At 40.6% G+C, this 17,434-nt stretch overlaps 1 protein-coding gene and 1 pseudogene across 2 annotated transcripts in view; both read right to left on the bottom strand.

Moving 5' to 3' along the window:
* The window catches only part of LGR5 (leucine rich repeat containing G protein-coupled receptor 5), a 151,822-nt gene that overhangs the window by 81,315 nt on the left and 53,073 nt on the right, over window positions 1-17,434 (bottom strand). For both annotated transcript variants that reach the window (XM_037049446.1, XM_037049445.1), the window contains exon 2: window positions 11,811-11,882. In XM_037049446.1, coding sequence (XP_036905341.1) covers window positions 11,811-11,882 — 72 coding nt within the window. The remainder of the gene's footprint in view (window positions 1-11,810; window positions 11,883-17,434) is intronic.
* LOC118989565 (10 kDa heat shock protein, mitochondrial-like) lies at window positions 1,957-11,603 on the bottom strand (annotated as a pseudogene).

Genomic DNA, 17,434 nt, shown 5'->3' on the forward strand with positions numbered 1-17,434 from the left:
GAAAGGAACAATGGTCCAACACGGGCAGCCTCGGCCAAGGTCCAGAGGCAGACTAGCATTTTCAGAGCTAAGTGAAGCGAGAGGGACAGGTCAACACTACCAGCCTGCTTAGGTCAGTTCTTGAAAGAACTCTTCTGACTTCTCTTCGTTGTTTTGTGGGTTTCTTTTTCTTTCCCTTTTTGGTTTTCTTTCTTCTCACCATGAATTTACTGTGAGACTTAAAGCAAGTCATTTTACCTTCCTGAATCTCATTTCATTTATTAAAAAAAAATAGAGTTCTTCCACCAAGGTCTTTTTTTCTGCCCTAAAACTGTTTTTACGTTACATGTGTGTTTCCTGCTTACCCTTATTCTTTTCTCCCATCCACCTTGCTTTTCCTTGTTGTTGTTATTGTAAGATTTCTTTATTGCATATCGCCAACATTTTAAAAGCACTTTGCCATACTTGGTATCAGGGGATTGATCAGAGATTATTATGTTCCACTTTTTGCAGATAAAGATACCAAAGCTCAGACAGGTTTTATGTAAAACAAAAAACATTGTTGCTTTCCAATTGCATCTAAGTAATCTAGTCTTATAGAGCATGGAAACTATGTAACAACGGTGCTACTTAATCAGCAGAATTAACTTGAATATGATATCCTTACGATTTAAGAAAATACTTTTCAGATTACTTGGCAAATTCATGTTGGCTCCTAGAAATTACTGCTTTACTTTCTAACTTTTATGAAATACATGAGACCTTGAGGGTCCATATTCTAGATATACTAAATTAATTTGTTCTAGAAATTTGGTGAGGGCTAACAGCAGGATGACCCTTGTCTATTTCCAGCTTTCTGGTACTATTTTCCTTCTCTGTGATTTTTTCCAATGTTAATTTCAGTGACTCCATTGCTATTTCTGAATTTCCCTTCACTCTTCTGTGTTATAATTCACCTAATAACTGTGAACTCCCACTTAAATGTAAAATTTATAAAGTTTTTTATTCTCTCCTGGTGTCAAAATATTCCCATTTGAAAAAAAAAAACTCTTAAAATAAAGTTAACCAAAACCATAAAAAATATACCATAATAATATTGTTATTAGGGACTTTCAAAAGACAATAAAATAAAAAACAAACAAACAAACAAACATAATAGTCAATTAACATAAACTGTCCATGATTCTATTTCTTTGATTAAGTGCTCTCATTTTGGGGGGGCGCACCACATTCACCGGTTTGGCTTTGGGTTCATTCACATAGAAGCCAGGGTCTGGGTCATCAAAGAGTGAGGCACAGGTGGAATGAAACACAATCACCTGTATCCTGCTATCTTGCCTCTGCTGGCACTAATGCATCATTGCAACTGACCAAGCCCATCTGTGGTAGGGTGTCCAACCTTCTGGTGTCTGTGGGCCACACTGGAAGAAGAAGAGTTGTCTTGGGCCACACATTAGATACAATGTGACATGTAATCACACAAAAAATCTCATAATGTTTTAAGTAAATTTACAATTTTGTGTTGGGCCTCATTCATAGTCTTCCTGGGTTGCATGTGGACCACATGCCGTAGGCTGGACACCCATTCCCACGCTAGTCAGCAGGGCCCAGATACTTACAGTTTAACCCTCTGCAGTTCGGTTTTCATTGAGGTTTGCTGAAGTCTACTTAGCAGCCTTGGATATAAAGATGATGACATTCTATCAACAGTTTTTCTTCCCATTGAAGAAAAAGTGTCTTTCCCAATGTGCCTTAAAAGTTGCAATTTTTAAAAACTGTGGTAACCATAAGCTACCATAAGCTACCCCCTCCACCACAAGCTAACCATATTTAGTTGGTGAAATACAGCCAGAAATCTTATTCTTTTCGGATACCATTAGTTTATTATAAAAGAGATATGGAAATTATTTACATGAATGATTTCAGAGCTTCAGTGGAATGGGCAGCTTCATGTGATGCCATTTATATTGATTTATTTCAGTCTACATACTTCCCAAGAATATCACCATCTCTAAGACACAACCCTTGTCTAGAACTACTTAGATACCTCCATATTGTGGAAGAACTTTATCCCCAACTTCCACTCTAATTGGCTGAATCTCTCCACCCCATCCTTTGGAGCTATTACTATTGCTTGCAATGTTTTCCCTTGAGATTTTTTCCAGAAGCATAATGCCTCCTTTGGTCACAGTTTCCACAATATTCTTTTCAACCAATACTTGGTTTTCAGAGGGGAAGAAATTTTCTATATGCCTGTCTTACCACATTCTTGAACTGAGGCTGCAAGGAGAGACTGGCAGTCCATCCTACTGGACACTTAAACTTGGGAAAAGGCCACCCAGTGCACAGGAATGTCCATCCCACTACTCACCCCCNGGGCGCAGCAGCCCCACCACCCCCATCCCCCCCCCCCCCATGATGAGGGCTGCGTGCCCAGATTTGTTCTGTGGGCTCTGCCCTGGTCACTGTTGCTGCACCCAGGAGATGGAAAACGTCTTCCTTCTAAAAACAGTGTATTGTTGAACTGTCCATTTTGTTTTCATTAGATAGGATAAAAAATGTCAGATTTCAAATTCAAGAACTAAATCAATGAACTCCTGAGGACAACACGGGGATACTTTTGTGGGGATATGTCCACTGGTGTTTTTAACCAGACACTAATGAAATTCGATTTTCCACTCCTTTCTGAAGTCTTCCTTAATTGCCTCAGTACACAGTCAACTTTCCTATTGGATATATTCTATACAACATTGTCTCTTTTGTATGTAGTCCACCCCAATTTGACTGTAACCTTCTAAGATCAGGAATCTTAACTGCCTGCCCAGAGTAAGACGCTGAATCAATATTTATTGATCAATCATTTGCTTTTGTTTCCAAAGACAGTTAGTTGGCCATAGGGCTAAGGTTGCTTCAGGTCTGACATAGCTGTTCCAAGGTGGCTCCAGGTTTGTCTCATGATCAGATCAGAAAACACTGAAGAATACTCCTCTTCATTACTTATCACGTTTCAATCCACCCATTTCTTTGAGCACTTCCAGTAAGGCTTTTAGGATACAAATAGTACCTAGCCTTTATTAAACAACTCATAAGTCCTAGGCACAATGTTAAATACTTTATATACATTGTGATATTTAATTATTGTAATCATGTTAAACAAGTGACATGATTACTCCCCTCCTATGAATAGTAAAGTGAGCCTAGGAGAGGTCAAGTTATTTGCTCAGGCTTAACTGGAAAAGTTTACACAAGAGAATTTAGTTCAATGTAGCATTTTGGTTTTAAAATTTGAGTTTTTAAACCATAACTTTGGTTAAAAGTAGGTTGGTCTGGAGCTTAAGTTGGTCAAAAACAGAAATAATACAAGGACACAAATGGCTGAATCACTTACTATCCACAAGAAAACTGTTGCTCATTTCTTCTTTTTTAAAATGTCCTTTTAAGGATTTTATTTATTTTTAGTTTTAGAGAGAAGAGAAGGGAGAGAAACATCACTGGGTTGCCTCCCATATACACCCTGACCGGGGATGGAACCCGCAACCCAGACACGTGTCCTCACTGGGAATCGAACTGCAGACTTTTCTGGTTTTGGGGAAGACATCCAACCACCTGAGCAACACCAGTCAGGGCTCACTGCCCCTTATTCAAAGTCCTCCTCCCACTGGCTTCCAGATTCCATGCAGTCTTGCAGCTCTCACCCCTGACCGGCTGTCTTTCTTTCTCTTGCTAGCCCTCTTGTAAATTCTCATCCTCCAAACATAGAGATGGTCCTCACTCTCTGTCCTCACACCTTTTCCCCCTCTGTCTAGTGCTGCTCAAGCTTCAGTGTGTATTGCCATTGCCTTGGGAACCATAACAAATTCAGAGCCCCAGGCCTCAACCCAGACTTACTGAATCAGAGTTTCTTGGAGGAAGGAATTAAAAATCTGTATTTTAAATAAGCAGTCCAGGTGATTTTAATAGGGAAAGAGAAGCACACTGGGGAACAGTTATACCCTCTCTCAAGGCCCCCTCTACCCCAGCACCATTCCCAATCACCTCTTTGTAAATGATTCCATCATTATCTCTAGAACAGACTCATCATGCCCCAGACCCCCCTTCTCACTGCATCAATGACATTTGCAGTGGGCTGTCCTGCTGATACCTGACATGTAGCATATCCAGAACCAGACATCCCCCTTGCCTTTGAAATACCAGTTGTTCCTCTAGAACTTCCTGTTTCTACTGACTGTGCCTCATCCGTCTCCTGCTACCTGATCTCAAAACCTCCCTCAGAGTCATCTCTCACGTTCAGAGCTCCTTTTCAGTGCTGACACCCTGGCATCCAATCAATTGAGGAGTCCCCGACTGTCTTCCTCTACTGTGAGCTTCCATAGTAGGGGAAGACCCCAGCAGATCCCAGCAGATCCCTGATCTCAGTGGGTCTCAGCCTCTCCACCCCATTGACTTTAACAAGTGATGCCAGGGTTCCCAGAATCTCTGGGAATGATCCCTGGTAATTAGAAGTCTTAAAAATGCTCCAGGTGATTCTAATGCATATTCAAGGTGGGAGACTGCAATCCATCTCACATAGTTTACTACTGACAAATTAACCTGGAGACTTTTATGGTCTCCATCTCCAGAGACAATGATTCACTCAAGTGTTGCAAGAATTGGGAGAGGTTGTTAGTTGATGGATTTTAACAGTTATCCAGGAGAGACAATAAGACCCCGAACTAGGTGGTGATAAAAATAGAGTAAACAGGTAGAAAGACAATGTAGAATGATGAGGTTAAAGGCTTGGGAATGGTTGATAGGGTGGGAGACAAAGAATGACCGGCAGGATAATCGGAACGCTGAAGGCAAGCAGGAAAGGCAGGGGGAAAGCTTTTGAGGGGGAGGCACCGATGAATTCGGTCCCACACTGTTAAGTTTTGAAGTATTGTGGAGTAGGTGGAGATGTCACCTAGGTAGCGGATGATTCTCAAAGTGCGTTCCCTAGACCAGCAGTACTGGCATTCCCTGAGAATTTGCTATGAATGCAGTTCTTGACATTGTCCCCTGCTGTCCCCAACCTGCTGAAAAAGCTCTGGTGGGGCCCAGCAAGGTGTGGTTTAACAAGCACTCCAGGTTAGCCTGGGAACCGCTCAGAATTTGAGAATCACTGTCCTGGAGTAGTACTAAAACTTTGCCATCAGAACCACCTGGAGATCTTTGGAAAGACAGTTTCCTGGGCCCAATCCTGAGATTCTGATTTATTAGGTTGAGACAGGGCACAGAATTTTCATTTCTAACAAGCCCACAGGTGGCAACCACACTTTGAGAATCACCAGCCTAGCTAGCAGTCAGAGAGAAAAGACATCTAAACTAGGAATATTGATTTGGGGGTCATCTATATATCAGAAACAGTTCAAATTTTGGGTTTCCTGCCCAGACAACTGCAATTATCTCCTAAGGGGCCTATAGCCTCCTAATGGGTCTATTTGCTTCCATAATTCCCCAATACATTTACACACACAAACCAGAGACACTTTAAAACATCATAAATTCTGCTGTTTCAGTAAGCTACGTGCAACCCTACATTGGCTTCCCACTAATCTTTTCATTCTATCCAGTGTCTGAACCGTGCTGCTCAATCTGGGCCTCTTCTCCAGCCCCATCCAACATCACAGCCCCTCTCCCTCACTGTGCTCCAGCCACACTGATCTTCTTCCAGACCCACAGACACGTCACACTCTTTCCTATCTCAGGGACTCTGCTCATGTCACTTCCCTGCCAGATCCACTCTACCCCACCTGCGAGGGCCACCAACTCCTCCCCATCCTCCTGATGCCAGTTTAGGTGTTACCTTCTTATACAGACTTTCCCTCCCTTGTTGGTTATTTTCTGCCTAATCATGTTTGTGTTCGTCATCACTGTTCTCACAGTCAAATGTTTGATTGTCACAATCAAACAGGGATGCCTGTTTCTTTGCTTATTATCTGTCTCCCTACCAGACTGTAAACTCTCCCAGGGTGGGCATTTCTTGAATGAATGAATGAATGAATGAATGAACCATTGCAAGTTGTATTCACTCTTATGTTCCCAGTGGCTCAAAAAATACGCGTTGAATTGAATTACTTGTAAAGTACCAAGGAGGGGTACAATTAAATTAAACGCAGAAATTCAGAGGGAATGTCTACATTTTATAGGCGTTGGAATAGAATGCTAACGGGAGAGAGAACTGGAGGCAGAGAGGTAGGACACTCTCAGAACAGTGCCCTAATTATCACACAAAATGTATGTGTATTATAATATGCACACACATATATACGCACAAATACAGTTCTATGCATGCACACACACGTACACAGGGACAGATATCTAAATGCCTGCATCCTGAATGGAGAGACATTTGGAAGAGAAGCAAAAACAACTTTCATGAAATAACACTGCAGAAAAAAAGAGTTTCAAAGAAGCAGCATTTATAATCAATCGTCAGCACCGTAAGGCAAGAGATTACGAAGTGTGACAGTTGAGGGGCGGGAAGATTATTCCTGGGCATGAAGGTGTTTTTGTTTCACTAACACAATCCAATATGTAAATTACAGTTTACCAAAGCTCTTTCATCATCAGTTCATTTGATCTTCGGGAAAAAAAGTGTCTCAAAAGACAGGCAGGACAGCTCTCACCATTTTCTGCAACAAGGTGAGGAAATAGAAGTAACAAGCATAGATTGTACTTTCAGGAAATTTGGTGGTCTCTCTCATTATAAATTTCATATGCAATAATAAATACCTACTATTTATATAAAGATTCTTCAATGCCAACCATAATATGAGCAGACAGGGCCAGGGGACAATAGTGACTTAGAAGACACCTCCCTGGGGCTTCTCATGTTCTCTTCCTAAATCAGGTACTCGATTCCAGTAGCATTAGAATCTGGGAATATTGTAAATACTACTTGGAAATAAAGAACTGAAGACTATTTGGAATGGTAATGATTCATCTTCCTCTGGTTTAATCAGACTACTAACCTAGGTTTAGTGGAACGGGTAGATGCCAGCATTAGGCACCATTAGCTCCTAACATCTGAACCACACTCTAAGCAATCAAATACAGGATCATTTATGTGTCCAAATAGCAAACATGAACATTAAGTCCCTAGTAGAACTGAATAACTAAAAATGGGGGAGATACTGTTGGAGGGAAATGCAATTATTGGGCGGGATGTGAAAATATGGTAAAGAACTGTCTGCATTGGTTGTCTGTGTCTATTAAAGCTCATATTTGGGCATAGCTTCCTTCACAAGCCCTGGATACCTGTCAAAATGAAGCTCATGAAAGAGGAAAAAAAGGAAGTTACAAGCTTCTTGAAAGTGTTTTAGTTTTACCACTACAACTGAATGTGTAAATTAGTTTACCAACGTTTTTTCATCATCACTTCACTTGATCCTCACAAACATCTCAAAACACAGGCAGGGAAGCTTACACCATAATCACCTGACACCCAGGGCGGTCAAGTGGATGACTAGCCAGTAAGCGTCAGACAGGACATGGACATGGACAGGACACGAACGTGAGTCCTGGGCTTCTACCTCCACATGGTGCAGCCTCGCCACACCTAGATCCAACAAAGCGTCCCTCTCCGCACCCCCTAAAGAAAAGAGTTCTCCTCCTGTGCTATCACATTGCACCAGCAGGACGTTTGGCCTGTGCGTGTCTGGTCACCTTGTAGGTTTGTAAAAGAATAAATAACAAATGAGACCTGAATGTGCCAAAACATGTGTCACAGGTAGTGAGTAAGTGTCTCAGAATGTCAGGAGAAAGAGACAACTACGGTATTTTTGGACTATAAGAAGCACCTGACCGTAAGACATGCCTAGGTTTTAGAGGAGGAAAATAGGAAAAAAATGTTGAAGCAAAAAATGTGGTAAAATATTTAGTAACCTGTGACCCCACTCTACTGCTGCCCCCACCCCCCTGCCCACAGTGAGCCAGGTAAGCTACATTCGCACTATAAGACACATCCCCATTTCCTCCCAAACTTGGGGGGTGCGTCTTACAGTCCAAAAAACACCATAACTGTGATGGCTTTTATTCTTCTTCTTAGGTATTTGTTCCAGATAGTCACTTTCTCCAGTATTACAATGTATTTTTAAAAATATTAAGTCAGTGAACACCTCTAGGACTTTACTGATTCTTAGAGCGCTTTGAACTATGGCACGGGTGGTAAGTTCCAGTGATGGATGAGGAACGAGCTAGGGCTGTCTGCAGGGTTTAAAACATAGTTAAAGGAATTAAACTAGGGAAATGATACATGGGGTGGGGCAAAGGTAGGGTTACAGTTGTGATCACACAAAACACAGTTTATTCTTGTGTTATTATTTATTAATTATGATATTACTTCCCATATGAACACTGTCAACTCACTTTGCCCCACCCTGGGCTGGGTCATTGGTGCTAAGGGAAAGACTAGTAACTGGGGTTTATTAACAGTGATTTTTAAAAGTTGAGTTTGAGGTGGGAGTTGTATTAGTACTAGTGACAGTGTCAGCAGCAGTTTTCTACTTAATGGATAAAGAGATGAGGCATAGAGAGGAGCTGAATGGACTGAATGAAAGGGTACTTTCAGAACCATGTCTTAAAGATAAACACACGTGAAAGGATGGGTACCTAAATGTCTGTCTAGCTGTATGCTCGGTCATTTGTTAGTTCAGGCAGAATACTATGTGAAGTATGCTGCTTACTTATATGCATGCATATGTAAAAACATTAATTAAGGTTTTGTACTTTTTGAGCAATGCTAAGTTGGTGAAATTCTATGCCTGAAAATTATTATGATGCTTTTCACATGGACAGTATATGATCCTAGTGAATGAATAGCTTGGATATCCAATCCCTACCGGCTAGGTAGAAAAATGGCTTTTTGTCATTTTTTTTCTCTCACTCTCTTGCTTTCATTCCCTCACATACACACATATCTTTACAAAACTCAGTTTAAAAGCTTTCAAGTGTTCCACTGTGCAGACCACTGTGCTAGGTGCTGCCGAGGAAGAGAAAAAGCACAGATGAAGCACGCAGTTTCTGACCCTCTTTCTACTTTCTGAGTCTGGCTTTGAAAGTGGGTTTGAATCTTAGCTCTGACATGTTCGGACTCCATTTTCTTGGGTGAGTTCCTCATTTCTCTACACTTTAGCTTAAAAAAATGATTCTGTGAAGTAGAAATAATAATACCTAATTTTATGGGGTGGTTAAGAGGATCCATTTGGATAATATGGGTAAAACATTTTGCACGGTGCAAGTCATTGTTGTCATTATAATTACGTCATTTGAAGAATTTATATTCTCAAAGAGAACATAGACTTCAACATGGCTAAGTCTAACAGAAACAATTAGCAACATAATGAAGGCAACTCCTAAATTTAGCTTTGGGAATAAAAAATAAACTAAGTAGAGTCAATCATTTTTCCATGTTCTATAAATACTATCCCCTTTTGCTACTAAATAAATAATGATGTCTTCAGAATATCATTAGGTGCAATGCAAAATTATACATGGGAAAGTGGTCTCATTTTTAAATTCAGCAAGGTGGCCAGCTCAGCAGAGGTAATTCAAGAACAGAATGAGAAGATGGAATGAACAGTCTTTAAAAGGTGTCCTCTATTTCTGAAATGCTATGATTCCATTGTCAATATACTTTTTTAAAAAGATTTTATCTTTAAATTATTATCTTTAATTATTATCTTTAATAATAATTAAAGATAATAATTAAAGATAACAATTTATTATCTTTAATTATCTTTAAATTATTTATCTTTAGAGGGGAAGGGAAGGAGAGAGGGAGAGAAATATCAATGTACAGTTGCCTCGAGTGTGTCCCCTGCTGGGATCCGGCCCACAACCCAGGCATGTGCCCTGACTGGGAATTGAACCGCGATCCTCTGGTTCACAGGCCCACGCTCAATCCACTGAGCTACACCAGCCAGAGCCCATTGTCAAGATACTTGATGGAGTTTCCAGAGATATAAAAAAAGACAATCCAGAAAACCAGCATTTTCAAGTGGTAGTTCCCTTCCTCTTTGTTTCCTTATTTTTCTCAATTATCTTTTGAAAAAATGACCTTGGAACTGAATTAATATTTATCTCATGAAGAAAGAAGAGTTATTTTGAATAAGTTGAGTTACTAAAGGAGGGACTCTATTAAATAAAGTCCTTGGGGAAGTGAATTGTTATTGATTCAGTTTATGGTATAAAGTTGAGGTGTCCTTTTGCTATTGCATAAGGAAATTAAAGAGAAAAGGATAGGAAATACATGCTTTAAAAATAGGGGGATAAACAGCACTCAGTATTATATGTCAATTATGGTGGGGTGGGAGGATGAGAAGCATGTAAATAAGAAAATAACCCTGGTGTTCGAAGTGGACTAAAATTAATCTTTAAAAAAGATTGGCTTATGTCAACTAAATCTCTAACGTTATTCCAAGGCAGCTAACTTGTATAAGAAGCTCTTTTCACACATCTTGCTTTCTCACAAGCTCATTCTTTTATTCATCCAAAATGTATCATCTGTTACACAGTAGTGGTGAGGAAGACAGCCATGACCCCAGCCTTGAGGAAGGTTAAATTCTAGGCACAGGAATGGCCAGAGAGAAAAGAGAAGAAGGAAAAAAGAGCTTCCTGGACAGCCTGGAGGGAACATCCACTCTCCGAGGGGTTAAAATGCGCGGAACAGCCTAGTAACCTAAGCCTCCCCAGCAAACCCCTCCATGATAATCTGGGCATATTCAGCCAAACTAAGTATTAAAACAATAGCATTTGTTAAAAATATAAGGTGTCTAAATAAATATAGATAAACTAAAGGGGAGAAATATGAGAATATTGTCCTCTTGGGGAAAAGATTGATGTAGTGTAATCTGGTTGTGATGAAACGCTCTTTCCACTTCCCATGGTGGGTCATGTGGTACATCAGCAATTTAAATCACTCCCAAATTAGACCTGGTTCTAGGATTTATTTTTAAAAAGTATTTTGAAAGGAGGTCATTGCCTAAACAATTCCTTTAATCAAAAGTCAGAGTGTTTACTCAACCGATGGTGCCAAACGTTCTTCACGAAGACTACCATGGTACATCACTTCCTCTGTCCCCATCACTCAAAAGGGTAAGAGGTTCACATGGGTTTTTACATGCAGATTTCTGGTTTATATAATTCTTTTTCATCTTCTGGAAATTGATTACTAGACTTAATCAAGATCTCTCTGTGTATCATTAGCCAATTTAGCTTCCTCCCTTTTAATTTAATTTATTTATTTTTTATCACAGTGAGTTTAGGAAAGCCCAGTTTTTAGTCCTCTATGGATTCATGTTTTTCTGCTCAAGCCTTGAGGGAAGCTAAATTTAAAAGTAGGAAAATAGAAATTAAGAGTGATCAGGACAAAAAGATGTAGTGCTCTGAAAAGCGGACTCCTTGTCACAAGCCGAATGAAGCAGCAGTTTTTGGTTTTGATTATAGGTTTACTCGCTACTTTAATAAACATGAACCGGTATTCAAACTTTTAATATCCTGCTGCTTAACTGTTTCCAAAGAGCCATCCAGCTCTTTTAAACAGCCTTTGTTTTAAAATTTTAATTTGTTTGGCCCAGTCTCACCTTAGAAGGCTGTAGCCTCATGGTAAACTCTTTTATAAGTTGATTTCCAGAATCATAAGCAATTCTTTTATTTCCCCCTCCCAACTAAGTGCTTCCTTGTGTGCCAAAATTGTTGGTGCTGACAGCTTTTCAGCCTTGTTTTATCTGGTTCCCACAGTACGTATGAGAGACCAACGCAAGAATGTGTCCAGCGTTGACTGGACGCATCACGACTACAGTGATACTTACAGCTCCTCCAGGAAGCGGAGACCGTGCAGAGGACTCGAGGGCAGCTGACTGATGTTGTTCATGCTGAGGTCTCTGGAGAGGAAAAGAGACAGCATGTGAGGAGCGGCATATGCCATCACAAGGAAATCCAGCTGTTCAATTCACACATTTTCAAGCAGTAGAGTCAAATGAACTCATTCTTTTGCTGGATAAATGAATCGCTATGTTGCATCTTAAACATATTCCTAGCCTCCCACCCCACCCCCCACCACCATGGGCTCGCTATCAAGTTAGAGACCCTAGGAGGAGCTCGTATGGACTCAGCGTGATTTAGACTATTCATGGGCATGGTTGTAACTCTTCACGTTAAAACTGCTTGAATAGGACAGCAAGGAAAGACAGAACTCAATGCTAGACATAAGTCAACTTTGTGTCTTGCTTTCAATTGTGTGACAAAAAGAAATGTCTTCACCACGCAACCCGGGAAGTCCTGCTTCTATGGCACTATGAACACCTTGTAAGATGTATACATAGGAAAAAAAAGGTCTTGATTCAAAGGAACTTAAAAAAGCAAAACAAAACAAGACACAAAGCCTAGTCCCTCCTTCTAACATGTTCCTTTTGCAGGTTCTCAGATTGCATTAAATAAGTGAAATGAACCATAAAACAAGGGTGTAATGCGATCCTGCTCTGTAGCACACTTCCTGCTGGGCTGCACAGTAGTTCCTGGCGCAGGGGACAACAAGCCACTCCGGGCAGAACTCAATCAATTTTTGTTTTAAGCGAAACTCCATGTAATTAGATTTTATTTTGTTTTGACTTTTCTGTTTTTTTTTTATTGTGCCCCACATAATCCTTCAGCATCACTAGTATATGCTGTCTGTATCTCAGCTCCCCAAAGCCTTGATCAGATGCATTCTGATCAAGACCAACTAAGACTTTATATAACAGTTCAAGGTTGACTTCAAAAAAGGCTTGTTGCTCAAACCCAAAGATTCTGAACTTCTGCCATTATAATCTCAGACCAGGTCTACATACTTAAAATTTGCCTCGAGATAACACAGTGAGCTTCATATTTATTCTTTTTTATTGATTTAATTGGTGTATAACATGTTAGGTGTGCAACATAATTTGATACAGCTATATATTATGAAATAATCACCACCACAAATTTAGTTAGCATACGTCACCACACACAGTTACAAAAAGTTTTTTTTCTTGTGATTAGAACTGTTAATATTCACTCTCATAGCAGGTTTCAAATACTCAGCACAACATTGTCAACGAGAGGCGCCATGCGTACATTACATTCCCGCACTTATTTATCTTATAACTGGAAGTTTCTCTCCTTTGACCATCTTCACTCATTTCACCCACGGGCTTTTAAAAAATAATCTGGATTTTTCCTGTTATTGAAGTGGCCACATCCATTGCACCTACCGGCTGATTTCAGTATCGATAGCTTGGTTCCTTTATCAAATATTAACTTTTAATCAGTGAGGCTAAGAATTGAGGAACCATTCACTTTTTGTCTTTAAAAAGCTACAAGGGGGAGCATTTTAGACCTTGCTTCCTGGCAATTGTCCTCAGATTTGGCTCAAATAAACTCTTATAAAAATAAGAAAAAGCCAGTAATATGAATAAGGAAAATAAAATATTATGCTAAATGTTTTAGAGTGTGGTAAAAAAGCAGAATTATTCATCTTAATGTCAGTAAACAATAATATAGCTGAGTTAAAGGTTATACTCTTAAGCTAAAACTAAACAATGCCAAAAATACAGACTGAAAAAATTTCTATTGTCCACATTTTAAAAATCTGGATTTTCCTGGCACTGTCTAGATAAGAGAGCCAAATAACTGATGAGCATTTTCATTTTTTTTGGTGCAGATATTTCTTTGAAGTAACAGAGTTGTTTAGTTCCTTGAACAAACATGGATTCAATTAGTCAATGCGGATTCTGGATTCCTCACAGTGACTATGTAATCTCTCCATGGACTTGCTGTTTCTCGGGGACATTGATTGATGTTATAAATGATATCCCACTATTTCCTAACAAGGTGGTGTGCTCTTGCAGCATGTTGGTTGGTAATGCAGATCAAACCCGTCTCAACATGGAGACAGCTGGCGAGGACAGCACTCCTCTCGTGTGTATTTCTGTGGGATGTGGGAATCGGTTTGGGACAAACGTTAATCTTCTCTATGCACAGAAAGCTCTAAGCGGAATGAGGAAACTGACACATTAAGGAGGTTCAGAAGCACTGGAGATTATTTAAATATTTATTACTCATTTCAGCTACCTGGAAGTGACGCTTACATACAAGCATTCCCTCTCGGGGTTCCCCCCCAGGGAGCACCTTCTGCAGGAGGGCAGCAGAAGGAGGCAGGCATTGTCTCCGGTTTGAATTCAGGGCCCTGCCTTCACTAGCTGCGTGGTCTTGGGGGTATCAACCTCCCTCTGTAGGAGTCCTTGCATTTAAACAAAGGTATCTCTACATTGATAGTTTGAAACCCTATGATTACCTATTTGCAATCAGAAGAGAGTGGCTTAATTGTCTTTTTCTTTTTTAATTATTATTTTTATTTTTTTATTTTAATTGTTGTTCAAGCACATGTTCTGCCTTTTACTCCCATCCCAGCGTCCCCCCCCACACACAAAATTTTCATATTAAAAAGGAGAGTACCTTCTTTTCCCAACAAGAATCAATACCTTCTCCATGTTATTGGACATCGTGGTTCCTTTCAGAAAATGAACTAGTACCGCCAAACCTAAAACTTCCCACCTGCTTTTGAACACGGGCTGTTTTCTTTAAATAGCTTCCAGCAATGCAGATCAGCCGATAGCAGAAAACAACTTTTTAGAGTGACAGTCTAAGGTAAAATGAAGCAGGCCTTTGAAATATGAATTCATATAAATTCAAAGTAGGTAAAGTAGAGTTTAACCGGCTGTATTCACTTTTTCCTTCTGTGGGCACCCTTTGCATCAATGTTCAAATGTAGCTGTCGTCTTCCAGCTCAGGGGTTCCCAAACTCTCCAGGGTGAGAGGACAATTTTTAAAACTTTCTGATGTGCTGTGGGCTTATATTTTTATAAAAAAAATGAATTACAAAAAGTAAAATAAAAATACAAAAATACACAAAGTGGAAGCCTCAATATTCTATGTGGTTCAACAGAGATTATTCAATTGCTCCAAAAGTTCTAAACCTTTACTCTCAAATTCTTATCTGTTGTGAATCGGAAAAAAACACCCATGGGCAGGAGGGGTCTTCAGACACCTTTTTGGTTAGCATTGTTCTTCTTGCTCTTCTTGCCTTTCTTTCAAGAAAGGTGAGACTTAAATTACTTGAGTAATTTAACTTTGAGTCTAAAGTGATGGAATGAGAACAACCTTTCCACTGTGTATAGAAATACTCTCATTCTGACTCTTAAGTTATTTTTAAACTTTTCCTTTCATTTTTCTATGGTATTTGGTCTTTCAGACACCTGGAACACATATAATATTAGCAGCAAATGAGGGGGTCTTAAAATCATTTCCAACCCTGAACATTATTTACTTTTTAAATTATTATTTTTAATAATGGCTCTATTTTGCACCACATTTTGCCCATGATTCGGTTTCCTAAAATCAATGAGGCAATAGAATGGATTTCTTTAATTTTTTCATTTTTTTTGGCCAAGGTATTGGAATTAATTTTGAAGAATCAGTCACTAGGGACAAAGATCTCAGGAAAAAAACCCGATGATTCATTGTGCCACGATGGTCAGATACGTTAAACTGCTCTGCTCTCTCTTACTCTGCTCTGTCTACGCACTAAGGACCACGTCTAGTCATATAGAACAGGGGCTGCAACATTCTAAGGGGGACTTTGACTATATATTGGAATCACCTCAGGAGCTTTAAAAGATATTAATGCCTGGGTACTACCCCCAGAGTTTCTGGGTCAATGTGTCCAGTACAGGCCCAGAGCTTTTTAAAAGCTTCTCAGGTAATTTGAGCGTTCGGCCAGGGTTGAGAAACACTGCACAGGAGCACCAGTAAAATTCTAGCTGGGGGCTCCGAGGTCTCCAACTCACTCGAAGTTTAGGATTAGTCTCCCTATTTCCAAATGACTCCTCCTGTGTTCCCCCTCTAAGACTAGAGGACTCCATCCAAGCAGACAGCATCTTTCTCATGAAAAGGGTTTTATTGTTTGCCCCCTATTTTTCTTCATTTGATAAATATTCATTGAGCATTAATTATGGGCAGGTCTAGGAACACAGTGGAGAATGAATACAAGTCACCCCACTGTCCCTAAGTCTCTAAGGTGCTGAGTGTTAATCCTACGACAGGGCTTGCTTCGGGATCTGGCCTCTGGGTCCTTGTCATACTTATTACTGGGTGCTGTGTCTCCTCATTCTAGGTCGTCTTCTACACTGTGCTCAGAGAGGGGGCCCTGAAAAGTCCATCTGATCATCACTCTACTCAGACCCTCTGTCTGCCAATAGGAAAGACATCCGCCCCTCCCTAGGGAGATGATTTGGAAGAGGGACACCTCATCCCCTGGAGGCGTGTGTAAATTGCATAGAAGGTCTTTCTCCTACTGAAGCAGCCACAGAGTGGGGTGACTGCCTTGGCAAGCAGAGCCTGGCCTGGAGTCCAGCCCCCATGGAGGAGCCCCTGCTCAGCTGTAGCCACACTGGACTCCCCTGCCTGGGAACTTCAGGCCTCTTAGAGGAACTAATGTCCAAACTTCTTAGGCTTTTCACAGTCTGGCCTAACGTTTGTTCCACCTTGATTTGATGCCACTGTTCTCTGAGCAACGTGTGCTCCAGTTACACTGAAACTCTTCCCATTCCCCTTGGCATCTCTCTGTCTTTACACCCGTGATTCTCTTTGTCTAGAATGCATTAGTCTCCCTATTTCCAAATGACTCCTCCTGTGTTCCCCCGCTTCCCACCCCCCATTTAAGATCTGGCTTCGCATACCCTTGTGTTTCGGACACAAACTCTTATCTTTCCAGCTTAGTTGCTCTCCATTTCAACCTCTAGTCCTTTGATCCTTGTAGTATCAAAGCCGTGTTGTACCTGAGTCTCGCTCAGATGATGCGTCAATCGCCTGCATCACTAAGCCACCAACACCCTCAAGGCCCCAGCACCCGTCTTCCGTTTCACTCTCCTGGCAGAGCCCCAGCCCTGGAAAAACACCCTAATTCTTCTCTTTTACTATCCCAGGGTACTGAGTGATACTAGAAAATAAAAACTCACAAGTGTGCAGATCAGTGACCATAAATTCCTGGCCTTTGTGGGCTCTCGACACTGCCGCGCAATCCTGTTATTTGCTGTTGCTCAGTTTACTCCCACAGGGGCTGCTTCCAGCTTTACCACTCGCCTCAAACCTCTTCATCAACAACCACTCCCATTATGGACACCTTCCCTCTTACTTCATGGAAACAATGGAATTCTCTGGACCACCAAACACGTCATGGGCCACATTCTTGTTCTGTTTTACAGCCTGCTTACTCTGCCCACACTTTTCTCCCTGCTCAAACTTGCTCCTGCATCCCTCCCCATCTAGGATGCTACAGTACACTACCCCATGAATAATTCCTTTGATTTCCTGTATTTTTTAAAGCTCTTCTTCTTCCGTTTCAATGTATAAATGTAGT

The sequence above is a fragment of the Sturnira hondurensis genome, unplaced genomic scaffold, assembly GCF_014824575.4.
Source record: "Sturnira hondurensis isolate 20B ecotype Veracruz unplaced genomic scaffold, ASM1482457v3 Scaffold0006496, whole genome shotgun sequence".
Classification (NCBI taxonomy): domain Eukaryota; kingdom Metazoa; phylum Chordata; class Mammalia; order Chiroptera; family Phyllostomidae; genus Sturnira; species Sturnira hondurensis.